The following is a 15,789-nucleotide window of genomic DNA, read 5'->3' as shown; positions in this document are numbered from 1 at the left end:
CATGCAATGTCTATTTTCTAAATTCTATTTTCTATTCGCGGTATGTCTTATGATCACGGTCTGTGCCCTGAATATCCCGCGGCGTAATTACTGGCAGCGCGAGCCAGTTACTATAAGTTACTTTAGTCCTCATCCGTTCACACACGGCTGGGACGTTAGTTTGATGGGTCCCAATACTGATGGTGCTTTAAAGTAAAAATTGTGTTTCGAATGGGCGTGAATGTGCGTACAGTAGTCCATGGAATTATGTAGTTTAACCTCTTATTTTATGAGTTCCGAAAGTCTACACTTCAAATGGCAGTGCGCCCCGCAGTGATATGCGTTTGTTTGTGTATTTTTCTAATATACCACGACCAGGAAGATGACAAAAGTCATATCGAAAGATCAAGGTCATTCTTACACAAGGACTAGTTCGCAGTGTCATATTTTCATCCTTTATACAGAGGTTCTAAGCTGCGTTTTCCGTTATAAATAAGGTGTTATGTTCCAAGTTCGACCCTCAATTTCCACGTAGCGTGCATTCCAAAAACTGCTTCAATGAGCAATGTCGTTTCCAAAGGTCTTAATAAAACTAAAGCTAACTATGAAACTGAGGCCCTTAAGCCAAAACTCTAAAAATCCCTTAACCCCCTCAGTGACCGATGTTTTGATATTAAACTCCCATCACATACCGATATTTAGGCTATGTACAATAAAGATCGATGGCCTCCCTTGCCAAGCTCCCAACCGTATTGTATTCGTTCCCTAAACGAAGCAAATGGGAGTGCAGAGTTGTTTACCGATATGCTAGGTAAATAGGGTGAGATTTGGAAGCCCTATGACTGTGTCAAGAGTGTAGATAGTGCATAGTATATAGTGCAGATAACTTAAAATGTTCGTAATCACCTCTTCATATATTACTGTATTTGCCCGTAATTATGCTTCCCACCGAATATGTGCAGGAGCCTTGTAACATATTTACAGGTTACAATTTTGAAAGACTGTCCTTATTCCATATGGAGTTCACAAAAAGTTATTTTTCCGATAGACCAGGACACTATATAATGTTTGGGGGACTACGGCAGATATATACGGTCTTATTGCGTGCATGAAGTGATTTTTGATTGTAATATAAAATTTGTTACGAAATATATCAAAGAGTCTGTGTCTTGAACCACGTAAAAATCTGAGCCTTAGACGTGGCTTTACTCTATTTTAAAGTGGACGTCATGAAACGGCGACAGAATCCCAATAGCCGCCCATACCTATAAGGTTCAATTATGTTTAAAACCCACTACTAAAATATTCTTAATCTCAATATCATTTGATACAAATGTACCTAGACACGATGATCATATGGCCACGCACTGTAACAAAAACGTGAGCTGTGCCTAACCACAGATACTGAGTTAACTATTGATAATGTAGCTAATTCCCTCTTCAGTGTTAATTCTCCTCAGTATAATTTCACTTGTTAAGAAAAAAAGTGTTAGAATCTTGCGTGTGATTGCATGCCCCCCCCCCCCCAACACCCATAACATGCCGAATTTTGTCGCCTCTTAATTTTTAGATGTTTGTCCGAATATATATATTTTTTATTTATTTATTTTCGTACAAGTTTTATTCTATTGCTTCGGCACTAAAACAATAATGACAATCTACAAAAACATTTACAACAGCTATGACTATGTGTGCTCATGTGCTTTATCGGAGCTTATCTTATCACATTTGACAGTTGGTGATTTTTCATGAACCTATGCAGTTATGCGCTGTTTATCGTTGTAAACCTGTTATCCGATATTGGTGTCAGTGAAACGTTTTCTTTCAGTTTCTTTTAATTAGTCACGATTTTTGACGTCTGAATCGTGTTTTGGGAGCAGTCCACAAATTTCTCAAACTTCCGAGTTAACAAGCCAATATATTTTGGACACACATCAGCAGGTTCCTCCGTGACGTCACAATCCTGATCCGTGTGCAGTCTGTTTTTGAGTGAAGTGTAGTCCTACTATTATCCAGGTCACAGTTTACATCACGGCACTACACAAAGAACCTGCTGGAGAGTTAATGTGCTGAAGCTGGTGATAGGATCTTGAACTTACAGCAACATGGAAGCTCGAAAGTTCGTTGTGTGGGACTATGCGGTGTTTGTGGCAGTATTGGTAATCTCGGCGTCCGTCGGAGTATACTTTGCCTTTACCGGTGGCCGGCAGAAAACTAACTCGGAGTTTCTTATGGCCAACAGACAAATGAGCGTGGTTCCCGTTGCTATATCTATGGTGGTTACCATAATCTCAGCCATCACCCTGGTTGGGACCCCAGGAGAAATGTACACATACGGCAATGAACTGTGGCTGTACTCACTTGCAGCGTCACTGGGCTACTTTCTAACTGCTGTGCTATTTGTGCCGCTTTTGTTCCCCTTGAAGTTAACTAGCGCGTACGAGGTGTGTACTGGGACTTGTTCCACTTATATTAAGTGGTCAGGCTATGTGCGCTGTAGGTCTTTCCTTAAGAACGCTTTACTGCTTTATTCTGGTGTTTTATCTGTTTTATACCATGCAGTATTCAGTAGATGTTTTTCAAGACCAACGCACTGCACATGCTGCTATTTGTTTGGGTAGTTTTCCTGAAAAACCCTTTAAGATAGGCCTGCTCAGATGCAGTCACACACCTTTGCTATAAATTGTCAAGGGGCGCAACATACTTTTTGTTAGTTTAGCCTAAGCTCTAGATTTACTTCTAATGCGTATATAATAGACCCGGTTTATTATATAACTTTTAGACGGTGTTACTAGCGGATTCCGGTGTAAAGGGGATTTTTTTTTTTTTTTTTTTTTTTGGGGGGGGGGGGGGGGCACAAGCCTGATATTAAGAATAAATCTGAAATGGCAAACGAGGACAATTTTATTGTGTGGGGCACAGGGCTTGGTTTCGTCTCATTTCGCTTGCCATACCATTTTTTTTTTTTTTTTTGGGAGGGGGGATGGAAGAGATGGCTATTGTGCCCCCTCCTCCTGTATCTGCAATCGGATGTGGATTATTTGTTGGTAAATGTTGGTCTTTTTGGTCTTGCTTTTAAATATTAAGCAGCGATTAACGATGTGTGACTGGGTGAAAATTGAAGGTCTCGCCATGTTTTTCCAATGAAAGCCATGCAACGTAGCCCTAGCTTGTTTTATTAAATTTATGTTAGGAAACGTTTGATAAATGTACGTACTTAATTTCCGTGTAGTTATGCAGCTGAAGCTGCTGATGCTTTTAAGGAAAAATTGTGTTTAGAAATGGGCGTGAATGTGCGTAGTCCATGGAATTATGTAGTTTAACCTCTTATTTTGACTTCCAAAAGTCGAGACTGTGCGTCCCGCAGTGATATGTGTTTATTTGTGTGTTTTTCTAATCTACCAGGAAGTCATATCGAAATATTTGGCAACCTTTTCATGACCTAACTAGTCAAACAAAAATAATTTTTACGTGAAAATTGTTCTTTTTATTTACAATTATTATTGATAAACTTCATGTGCAATATTTTGCTGACCAATGTTTTTGAAATGATTAAATCTTTTTCAGTACTTACAACTGCGGTTTAAGTCAAAGAGCGCCAAACTGGTGGGTTCCTTCATTACCTTAGTGAATGCTGTAAGTACAATATCATTGGAAAACCCTCCTTTAATGATGTTATCGTTTTCTCAACAGTTTGATTATCAGTCAGGGCGGTTGTACAGTGCTCACGTACTTTTTAAAGTGGATAACTAAATACTAAATGATAATCGAGAAAATAGTTTCATTGGATCTATAAATACATGTGTATATCATTATTTAATAAAAATCATTTTGACGATTTTGTCTAGACCTAATCTAGACTTATATAAAGTCTTATAAAAAAACAGTGACCAACTCGAATAGACTAATGAAAGAGGAAATGGTGAGTGAACAAGAAAGAACAATATATCCTATTCCTGAAATCAACCCAAGACCACTGAACAGCATATGTAGGCCTACGTAATGAAAACAACCCCCTGACTACTATCAATTTATCAAAAAGTCTAGCTGATATATTGACCCCTTTCAAGGAAAAACACAAAGACACGTGCACTTGAAGAATTCCAGGGAATTGGTCAAAATCTTGAAACATTTTTTTTATTTCAAGAGTAAGCAATACAAATCAAGATCTTGAAACATATTAAGGAAGGACAAAATGAAACTTAAGTGTCTTTTGGTGACACATCCCTATCTTTATTTATTATCACACCAATCGATACAGTACATGGACTTCAGGGATATAAGAAACTGTATTTACTTACCAGTCAGTACACTAACCACTGACAGTTGATGACATCATGGAGTTAGCGGAATTTGTACAGGATTACACACACTCCACTGTCATTATTTATTTGTTTACCACGAAAAATCTTGTGCAGAGATTGGTAGCCATATGTTCCCCCTGATTTATATAATTTATGTAAAGCAAAACGCCATCAGGGCAGCTCCCTTCTCTTAAGCATGAAAAGAACCCATTCTATAGAACTCCAATTTCTACATATTATGATATGTACTATACATATAAATGTGTCAATGCATGAAAGATAGGTTGACATACGGTCAGCTAGCGCGTCCGCGCCGATGCAGGGACACGGAGGCTCTCAATTTTTTTTACTTACCTCTCATTTCCTCTTGTCGCTCACTGCTGGAAAGTCAACCATTTTTGCCGTCGGCAGCGCCGTGAATGCATCTGCTCGTCTACCAGTTATCCCACCGTGAAATAATAGTGTAATATGAATAAAAAAAGGAAGCACAAAATTGACATTCAGGCCCCACACAAAGCTTAGAATCCTACACGTAAAGGACAAAATAGAAAAACAACGAATATGGGATAGTTTTTGAAATAGATTTGTAGCAGTTTTTATCAAGTTTATGTCGGATGGACTTACAGAAAATTACTAAAATGATAAGAAGAACAAGGAAAAGATGTGTGTGTGGGGAGCGGATACAAATGAGGAAGTCAACATGTGCTTTAAAAAGATTGGATTCCACTGGGATTTTACATAACTCGGCAGTTACAGACAATGCCATGTGCCAAAATGAATGAGCCTAAAATCTTAGCAGGAGACAAACTTTCAAAAGGAATAGTCTTGGAGGCCATATGGATACGCAGAAAAACAACCATGAATGAAACCAAGGGATTTACAACCCTTCACACATGTATGTTAATATTATCAATCCCACCGCGACAGTAACAGCAAAAGGGTATATCCTGAAGAGGTACGAGTATTGCGAATAAAAAGATGATGTACTCACTCTCTTCTAACACTTTAGAGTGAATGGAAATTACCGGCAGCTTCAGTCGTGAATGAGCCTAGATGAGGTCCAGACAAAACCATCAACTGGATTTGAATAAAGGATGTCATGATGATGAGTACAACTGATAACTGCAAGGAATGATTTTTTGGGGGGTTGACACAAAGGCCTACGAGTATCAGATCGTTAATATCTGATACATTTTTAATATTGTGAAAACGTAAACCTTGCCTAGATCGTTACAGACAGATTCCAGATATCAAGTAGATTGAGGGGCGTCCCTTAACCCCACCCACTTACACACACATACACACACACACTCAAAGTGGGTCGCCTCGGTGGAATACCGTACGCGACGCTTTGGCACCACGCACCGTTTCCTTTCGTGCACGCATCAACGTACACTGTATATGATATAGAAAATCATTGCTACACAGCGGCACCAGACTTGTTATAATTGTTGATTTGATAACCGCACTACTGTTCTTTGTCTTTTTTTAGATCCTATACATGGGTGTAGCTATGTACGCACCGGCAACGGCCATGGAAATAGGTAATCAAGCATTTCAATTGTTAAAGACAATCTGTTGCATGTTCTGAATAAAAGTGCCAAATGCTTGAATAAATTTAACTTGAAGTTAACGTCTGAAATCGGTTGAGGGAATTTTAAAATGTTGTACTTTCTGTATCTACGTTTCGATCCAGTATACGAATTAAGTTCGAGAAAACCTGTCAAGCTGTTATATGAAGATTCTTAGGCTGAAAATATTTGCTCTCTGTTATCTTGAAAAGCCAAACGAGGTATTAAAGTGAAGTGTACTTGTGTTTAGAATTCTTATCATGTTGTGCAATATCGTATAAATGTTTTAAAACTTTTTTCAGTGACTGGGTCGCCTTACTGGGTTACTTTGATCTTAACGTTTGTAGTCTCCTCATTTTATTCCGCACTGGTAAGGATTTAATATGTATTTAGCTCGTGATTTCCATTATTTCATTCTTTGCTCGCATTTTGTACACATACCTAAAATCTTAATTTTTATGTGCTACATCAAGCCTGTAATTCTTTCCCTGTCAACAAGAAAAATGGTAACACAAGTTCAGGTCATACAAAACGCTGCATCCATTAATCGAATTTAACATTTAGTGGCATTTGAAGCAGTAACTTAACCTTTTGAGTACTACCTTCTATGCTGCACTTATTTATATGGACTACGTCCGTAGCCCCAAAAATATTATTAAAATGCAGCTTTTATATGCTACAGTGTGCACCTGTAAGTTACAGTGTTGATGCACTAATACTTTGGGCATGCGGTAGATGTTCAATACCCTCTACCAGGGCCACAGTTTGACTTTTCACAGGATATTCACAGATGTGTATATGTAGATAAATAGACGGTCATTTTACTAACTATGAGTTTTCCCATTTCCCTATATAATCTGCCACCCTTGTAGATGTTCACAGTGTGTGATAATGTGTTAGATTTGATGCCAGGCTTATGATTTTGTCATTCTTTCCTTCAGGGTGGCATTAAAGCCGTGATATGGGTTGATGCTCTTCAATCCTTCATCATGTTAGCCGGCGTCATTGCCATTTTAATAAAGGTAAGTTGTTCAACATTCCATTTTTAGCGATAATTATGGCACTCGACATGTCGAAATTCAGATTTATTGCCCGCTAGCTTTATTTATTTCAATTTGTGTTAAATTGATGAAGGTTATATGTAATGATTGCGCTACTTAGAGGTCTCCTAAAAACTTTATCAGCATGACAACAACCGCAAAAAAAGTAATAATTTGAATTGGTTTTAGGGCAGCATAGAAGTAGGAGGTTTTGATAAAGTATGGGAGATTAACGACATGCATAATCGGGTGGAGCCTTTACAGTAAGTATGCGTTTGCTGTGAGATTTCGTGATACGCTTGGCCTCGTAGAAGTCGGTCCATAAAAACTAAATTGCTGTTTGTGACTTGGAACCGTGAATTGGAAGTTCGATCGCTGAATTGCTTAATTATTGACGCGACATTTTTCATGTTCCGTTTGTACAAAAACTGACTGCGAACATCGCTTCATATACTTCGAACCACAAGCTCCCTCATCTGCCCATTTCACATTTTCCGTTCGTGCGGGAGATTTTGGACAGGGCATAGATCGACCGCGGTAACGACTATTATATCCCTCTCAAATTCTGCCAATATTGCCTGATTCACTTTACTGGGTCTTGGCGTAGAGTCAAGTGGGCTGTGTTACATGGTCTACAGTATGAAAAACAGGTTCATGCAGACATGTTGTTACATGTGTTTTAGAGTAAGACGCTTTACAAAAGTAATATTATTCCAATACTACCAGTTATCAAGCCCCACTCTCAAATAAGTAAAAAAAAGAATTAATAACCAGATAAATAACTGACAAATAAAGTAAATGGAATAATTAAAAGAGAGAATAGAGGAAACAGGAATAAGATTGAACTAATGTGTTCAGCGAGTCATAGATATTTCTTACAATCTCTGTACTGACTCCTGAATTTTGTCATTTATCTTTAACTGGGAAGCGGATGAAATTGAAGACTGAAGGTCTTGGTATTGAGCTATATTTTTTAGTCGGTAAAATATTGTTACAAACGTGGCAATAGAATTTTCATAAATATATGTTTTTTAGATCAAACGGAAATCGTTGATGATATATTTACTGAAAGAAAGTGTTGTTTTCAAGTTTCCTTAAAGGCATCGAGCATGTTACTGGAAACGATTTTCAGCATTAAATTGGGAATACAACTGAAAAGACAGAATGAATGAAATACTGTTTTTTTTTCCTGTTCGTGTGTCAACAGCTGAAAGGCATGCTTGTTACTACCTGTAATCTGGTGTCTTTATAGCGTCAACATTTTCCGTATGTCTACTGAAATAATGGGGGCAGTCACCTGTTGAGATTTTGAAGGCCAAAAGGAGCGTTTTGAAAACTGTAGATCAAATAAACAGCCTGTGTTAAGCGTAAAAAACTAGGACAATAAGCTAACGTCCTTGTTTTGCTTATCAATCAGTTGACGGTTGCGTTTTAAGAAGTCTGACCGTCGGTGTAAGTGGATCGACCCAACTCTGCGTGGCCTCTCGATGAGTGCAACCAGCTTAACTGGATGACATGCCTCCTTTTGTTTCCAACGCACACGTATAATCAGCAGGTTTTCTGTATTCTGTATTCTACTTAACGCCAGGAGGAGGCGTATTAATATGTTAAACTGATTACATTTAACGAGAGTCCCTGCGAAGTTGGGTCGATCCACGTGGACCAATGTGTCGACGAGAATAGGGCTTTATTAGCCTGGAGCAGATAGTACGGGATTCCGTATAGTCGAGATGAAATGAAACAAAAACCTTACATACCTCGACCTGTATAGTATCAGTAATTTTGTTTGTTTTTTTTCCATGAGTGGACGTATTTTATTCGTCTGTCCTAACATGCAATGTACCAATAGCAATTTTCATCTGTTATTAACTTGGGCAATTACAGGTCACCCGTAAGTTTTTCGCTGTGATTGTCGTACCTTAAGGTTTTCAAATTCCAATCCACCATTTATGAAGAGAGGCTGAATTGTCAAAATTAAAAACCGAAGGGATCGAATGAAACCATTTTAGATGATCATTTGCAGGGTTAGCCCCTATGGCGGACCCAGGGGCCATTTATGTGTACACCGGCAGTATTCCTCTTTCAGTTTTTTTTTTCTTTTTTGCTTCCAAACTGGTTACAGTATTTTAATTCACAAATAAGACCGTTTTGAAATAATGTGATATGCACCTAACCATATAGCGAAGGTAATAAAATAAAAGAGGTGGCATTGTTATAAATGTATATCTTTACATCAATTTCTTCCACTATTCTTCATTATATGGTTGCTAACTGCGTTTACGTGTTCATTAAAGATGCTCTATTTCCTCCGTAGCCTTGACCCCAACCCTCTCATCCGCCACACATTCTGGACCATCGTGGTGGGCGGCATGGTGGACATACTGGCCAGAACTGGGGTCTACCAGGCGGCGGTACAGAGATACTGCTCAGTGCCAACACTCACCAAGGCTAAAGTGTAAGTACGTGGATTATACCAAAAATGAGCATTACATTCTTGATTCTATCAAGGAAAAAGATCAAGACAGAGACCCACAAAACAGGACAGAGGAGGACACATCCCTGAATTGCGGTTTGTTGGGTTCAGCGGAGTTTAAATACACTCATGTGTATGTAAAATGGAAATTCGTGGTTACGACACTTTTATTCTCATTACGACTACGTGACTTTCTCAACGAATTAAGTGCAATTTGTAATGACGATTTTCCTTTCGTTATCACTTTTTTTCTTCTAAGTAAGACTTTTTGAAACAAAAACTCATCATAAAAGGAGAAACCGTGTGTTTATGCGTGAAAATGTGAGGTTGACTTTAAAAAACTGGAAGAGAAATGGGAAGGCATTAATAGTAATTTTTACGTTCACCTTGCTTTTGTTATTTAAATATTCTTCATCGGTTTCTTCCTTTTTTTAGCACTACCCTGATGAACGCACCTATTATAACCATCATTTGGTCGCTAACCTGTATGGTCGGGATGACCATGTTTGCTTATTACTCCCAGAAAGGATGCGACCCACTGGCAGCAGGATACGTGTCTAACCCAAATCAGGTAAAATATGCCATACATCATATTATCAGGAAATTTTCTATCTTTGAGAAACAGCTTCCTTTTTGTAGCAATTATGTCTTTTTTCTTGATTTATTCAAAATAGGCATTTTTTTGATGTTCAAATAAAGGCATGTTCTTTAGGTTCAAATCTGTCTGTCTGTCTATCTATCTATCATTTAACTTTGTGCTCACCACGGACTCTCCTAAAAAACTATATATATATATATATATATATATATAATATAACTATATATATAACTATATATATATATATATATATATATATATATATAGTTTGTGTCTTCTACACTGGACCGAGTTCGAGGTTGGTTAAAAATTTTTGTTTAGACTCGGTGACAACAATTTGTATTTGCCAACCAAACCATAAAATCTTTGTTTTGGCCGTTTTGGTGGTAAAATAGAATTTATTATATTTACAATGCATTTATTGTGGCATATGGATCTCATATGAAGAGTTAACCCTGGAAGGGTGTGCAGGTTTTAAATATTGCATTTTTTTACCGCATAATCGTGGGTTTAAATTTGTTTACAGTTGATAATGTATTTCCTGATGGATATCTTGTACTATCCCGGTGTTCCTGGTTTGTTTGTTGGTAGCGTAATGAGTGCAGTGTTAAGGTAAGCAGCCTTTTAGTTTTTTTAAAAATTCAATTTAATTTAGTTACAGTTTTAATTACTATTTGCCCCTCAACATTCAGGAATATTCTATCATTTGGAGTGCATTTCTTAACTGGTGATATAGAAAAGGGATGTTCCTTCGTAATGGCAAGATTTTAAGAAACGTAAAGTGTCTTTTTTTTTTTTTTTTTTTTTTTTTTTTTTTTTTTTTTTTTTTTTTTGCGGACAGCAATTTATGAATCACTAATATATATATATATATTTTACTTAAAATTGAATAATTCATCCTTTTTGGAGTCTTGTTCATGATTTCTTCTGAATCTCATCTTGACTTGAGAAAACTAAAATTGCCGATTGATCTGATTAGCAATCCCTACCCACTGTAGAGTCTAACGTAACCGAGAGAGAGCACCTCTTCTCATGTTTATCACGATACCCCTCCCACTTTTATTATTATTATTATTATTATTATTATTATTATTATTCCTGTTTGATTAAGACTATATGAAATTAAAAAGAAACCGTCAAGAAGATTCCCGAAAGTATGGATCGGACGCAACTATCTTTTCTTTTCTTTTTTTTTTTGTTTGTATTAAAACATTAAAACATGTTTTTTCTTCAGCACAATCTCGTCCATACAGAGTGCGGCAGCAGCCATATTTTGGGAAGATTGGCTGAAGGGATTTTTCAAGAAAATGCCTGCAGAAAAACAAACAATGATCACGAAAGGATTAGGTACATATTTTGTTTGATAATACTTCAATGAGCTTATGATTCTGTTTTTATTTATTTATTTTTTTTTCGTAAGAAAATATACTGAAATATGGGACTTGACAGTTGGTAATCTACCATATTTTTGTTCACTTATCAATTTATTTTTAGTTGTGTTCTTTGGAGCAGCTGGAACTGGATTGGCATTTTTCATGGCGACCGTAGGAGGCACTGTTATTCAGGTACGCTAGGTGACAGTGTTTGCCATGAAATTGCGAAAGCCATCGTTTATTTCCGAAAGAGGTAGACGTTTTAGGACACGAGAGTATCGCAAAACACAACATATTGCATACTTTTTCTCAAATAATTCTTCGCGGCGAGGAAGTTGGGGGAAAGGGACGGGGGTGGTAAAATTACCCTCCTTCCTCGGAATTTTGGTTTCGACAGTAACGAGCGACACTGGAAAACTAATGTTTTGAAAATCTTTCAATGATGCCATTTTAAGAAAGAGATTCTTATTATTAATATATCCAGCATGACCCACAAAATAAAAGAGGGGAGAACCAACATATTTTAACTTTTTAAATATTTACATATTGTGTTAATTAATGTATTTATATAATTATAATTATTTGTTACTGATAATTTGGTCTTTTTGATTTTGGCATTTTTAATCTCCCTGTCCTTTAGGTACGTGCATTTGATTCTTTTCAATAATTTAATAAGAAACATTGAATTTTTTTTACTTCTGAGGAATGAACCACCCGATCATTGATAAGCATTAATATTCTTTTTACATGGAAATTTTTTGTTGAATGGGGCCTTTTACAACTGGATAACCACTGAACATATGTACATGGAGAAACCGGTCATGGCATTTTAGCAAAAAAGCAAATAAAAAGGGGTAAGGAAGACTTCAAAAATGCCGAGAACGGCCTATTTAATCAAACAGAAAGCAATGTGTTTCAAGGGATATATTTTTCTATTTAAGGTTGGTTTAGCTTTCATCGGGGCATCCGTGGGACCGCTTCTAGGATTGTTTTTGCTTGGTTCAGTGTTTCCTTGGTCAAACTGGATAGTAAGTAAAGTGTACTACATGCTACCCTGTACCAGGGCGAGTGATAGATTTTTTTACAGATATTCACAGATATGTCTCTAGCTAGATAGATGGTCATTTTCAGCTAAACTCAGTTCAGCTGTAAATGACTATCTATCTAGCTAGAGACATATCTGTGAATATCTGTAAAAAATCTATCACTCACCCTGGTAGAGGGTAACTACATGCTTTCGATTACATTTATGTAATTTGTGAAATAAATATTTTAAGGGAGAGAAGCCCTCATTTTAAGAACACGTAAAGGCATGGTTGATATAATCAGTTTATATTTTCACTTTCATTTCTTTTAGTATAAGACCGGTTATCAACACTTTTGTTTTCAAAGTCAGTTTTATGTGACCATATTAACCGAATATTTCACTAGGGCGCCATAGTCGGGGGTTTGACGGGTCTAGCGTTCCCGTTATGGATCAGCTTTGGTTCATTGATTAATAAGCCACCAGTGAACTATCTACCCACTGACATCACGAACTGCACAAATTACCTGAATATCACTGCGAAGTGGGCCTCCACGACTCCCGTACCCACGATAGCCAGGTGAGAGACAAAAAATTTACACATTCTGTAATTATGTTTTCAAAGAAATAAATGAATAATATCCCCAAAAACAGTTGTTTTGTTAGCACTACTGTAGCTAGAAATGATAAATCTTGGAAAAAGTAAAATAATGGAATGTGTTAGGTGTTCGAGTTTTAATTTTGTTTTAGAGTAAGTTACCCAGCCTACCCAACTACCAGACTCGGCACTGAATGATCCCGAATTTACCGGTAGATTGGACCACACTCCCCGTTTTCAAGGTGTGCGTCAGCACGCATTTGGCAGTAACAGTATCATACCCGGAACAAATTTTGAGCTGAGATGCACTACTTTCCAACCCCGCTGAGAATCCTCACTATCACACTTATCACACCGTGTACTAGACAAGGTCGGTGTCGCGTCTGATACCTTGAAAACGGGTAGTGTGGTCCGATCTACAGGTGAATTCCCCCCCCCCCCCCCCACAACCATGGACTCTACAACCATGTTTGCCTGTCAAATGATTTAAGTTATTTGTGAGCTACAATGCATTTTGTTTTTGCGTCGTACATGCACATTAGGGATGAGATGTTTGTTGAAGCGCCGTATTTGTTTCTGTTTCAGTGAGGGTTTGAACGGTCTTTATAGTATCTCTTACCAATACAATGGCTGCATTGGCATGGCAACCGTCGTCGTGGTGGGACTTATTGTCAGTTTTATAACAGGTAACATATCAAGTAACACTAATTTGACAGACAAATTTAACGTCATTTCCATGGAATAAAAATGAATAATAATAATAATAATGATAACTGACAGTCACTGATGCAAGAGAACTGTTACAGTTTAACCTGGCAATTTTTATTATCTTTTTTTGAGTACCTTTGTGTTTTTTTCTATTTCTTCCTTCATATTTTTTCTTTCATTATGTTTGCTCTTTATCTCCAACTTAAAAATCAGGCGCAGAAAAGATCGAAGACGCAGACCCTAAACTTATGATGCCGATATTTGATTGGTTGTTCTGTTGCTTGCCAAGGAAATGCTCTCGTGCACTTAGCTGTGGTATTGACTACGATAAAACAAAGGTGGGAATTCGATCATTACCTCTTGGTGTATTGTGCTCAGGGTGGATTTATGTAGCCATGTTTTGCTTATATTTAGGGATCACCCATTCTCATCATCATTTTCACAAGTCAACAAACCGTACGCTGGAAGGGGGGGGAGGGGGGTTAAAGCCAACTGTACGCTTTTGAAAAAATAAAGAAAAATGATGTTCCAAATTGCTATCAAAGGTAATCATTTTTAGCTTTTCACAATGTAATCTGTGAAAGAATGGGGGAGGAGTGGAAAAATCCTACGCTCTGTAGACTTGTGAAAATGAGGATAAATATGCATGAACCGTTATATTTGATATGTGCATCTTAGCCCATAAACGTAATAACGAAATTTTGTCCATGGGGATGTTAACCGAAAGGAGGACCGTTAGAGCTGCCTTGCCTAGCTACATGGGGGTACAGTATGTCGATAAGAATAAGGACAGTCGAGTTACTGTTATACAGCCAAACACGTCTTGGCATTTCGTCATTTTCTTTGCTATTAATATCGCCATTGACGTGTAGGCTACACACCTCGTTTAAAACATGGATGGAAAAATGTATTATTTTATGTTCTCTAACTTTTGAGAATGATTCTTGGATTAAAATGAGTCATGGATTAAAAAAAATTGTTGTTTTTTGTTTTTCACGCATTGACATTTTAAGGTGTGATTTGCATTGAACCCCCTAACCCAATGCTAGTTACATTTTCTGAATGCCTTCAGTTAAAGTGCTTACATAATAAAAAAATTGGTTATTATTACGCTGTTTAAATTATGTAATATTACATCAAATATGACAAAGAAATGACATTAATATTTCGTGCACTTAATATTTAGATTGGTTGTTCATCGCTTGTATATTGTTTAAATGTAACTGCTTCTATCAGTTCTGACATTTACCATTGTGTATGTATTTCGATTTGGCAGCTTTGTTGCATTGTTGAAATACCCGTGTGCCTTGAACTCTTGCAGGAAATGAGGAAGAAAGGCGAGGATTTCTTTCCCCCTGAGAGTGACGAGTTTGTTGAGAAAGAGAACGGCATTGTCAACGAGAGCGCTACGATCGAATCCTCGAGACTTTAATCCAACAAGCTCATTAATGTAGGGTGGAAATAGTGTGGTGAACCCAGGATCCAACCTAAGATCCTAGGGTGAAGATAACTGAAAAGTTCATAATATTCGTGTCTACAACTTAGATTTATTGGAGATTTATTTTTTATAAAGTAACTTGTTTCATTCTTTCGTTCTGCAATTTTTTTGTTCTATGTGGTTTATTTTATAAAATGGGCCTACATTTCCATTTTTTTTGTCCTACATGTATGTGGTTTATTTCATAAAATAGGCCTACACTTCCGAGAACAAACAGATGATCGCTCCTTTTAAATATTGTTGTTCAAAAGATATTTATATATATCGTAAAGACATTCATCTTTTTGTGGGGGCTTTACATCCTGTCTACTTCTTATCATATAGGAATAATTTACTTCTTTAAAAAAGGATATTTAATATTGTGGGGATATGACGAAGATGTTTGAACGAATGGACCGAAGCACGTAGAAAATGAACTGATGCCAGCGCATAATACACATTTTACAGATTTTTTTAAAATAGAAGTTAGAAATTAAAAAAGGTGTACAATATTTTAAAGATATTCTCCATAGCAACAATAAACTTACAAATAAACTTTTGTGTCGTAAATAAAAGTTCCTAGCTCAAATTCTCTATTGCGATTAAACGCTTGTTGAATTCCGTATCTCAATTATAAGAACAGT

At 37.0% G+C, this 15,789-nt stretch overlaps 1 protein-coding gene across 1 annotated transcript; it reads left to right on the top strand.

Annotated features, from left to right (window-relative positions):
- Positions 1-1,789: 1,789 nt before the first annotated feature.
- LOC106175625 (sodium-coupled monocarboxylate transporter 2-like) lies at positions 1,790-15,315 on the top strand. The gene is made up of 16 exons (XM_086995593.1): positions 1,790-2,423; positions 3,547-3,615; positions 5,776-5,827; positions 6,157-6,224; positions 6,796-6,876; positions 7,084-7,157; positions 9,209-9,349; positions 9,803-9,938; positions 10,492-10,577; positions 11,200-11,312; positions 11,460-11,530; positions 12,280-12,366; positions 12,770-12,942; positions 13,546-13,646; positions 13,882-14,006; positions 14,990-15,315. The coding sequence occupies exons 1-16, from the start codon at positions 2,085-2,087 to the stop codon at positions 15,098-15,100; spliced, it is 1,827 nt and encodes a 608-aa protein (XP_086851719.1). The 5' UTR covers positions 1,790-2,084; the 3' UTR covers positions 15,101-15,315.
- Positions 15,316-15,789: the final 474 nt, after the last annotated feature.

Source organism: Lingula anatina, chromosome 1 (genome assembly GCF_051362555.1).
Source record: "Lingula anatina isolate TDL-2025a chromosome 1, LinAna3.0, whole genome shotgun sequence".
Classification (NCBI taxonomy): domain Eukaryota; kingdom Metazoa; phylum Brachiopoda; class Lingulata; order Lingulida; family Lingulidae; genus Lingula; species Lingula anatina.
Note: the sequence above shows the minus strand (reverse complement) of the source record. Positions and strands in the feature narration are given on the sequence as shown.

What these genes read in the sequence shown, in the direction of transcription:
- LOC106175625 (XM_086995593.1), top strand. Translation starts at nt 2,085, where the DNA reads ATGGAAGCTCGAAAGTTCGTTGTGTGGGACTATGCGGTGTTTGTGGCA. An exon ending in GTAATGAGTGCAGTGTTAAG is followed by an intron (nt 10,578 to 11,199) that starts GTAAGCAGCCTT and finishes TTTTTTCTTCAG; the next exon opens with CACAATCTCGTCCATACAGA. An exon ending in TATTGTCAGTTTTATAACAG is followed by an intron (nt 13,647 to 13,881) that starts GTAACATATCAA and finishes CTTAAAAATCAG; the next exon opens with GCGCAGAAAAGATCGAAGAC.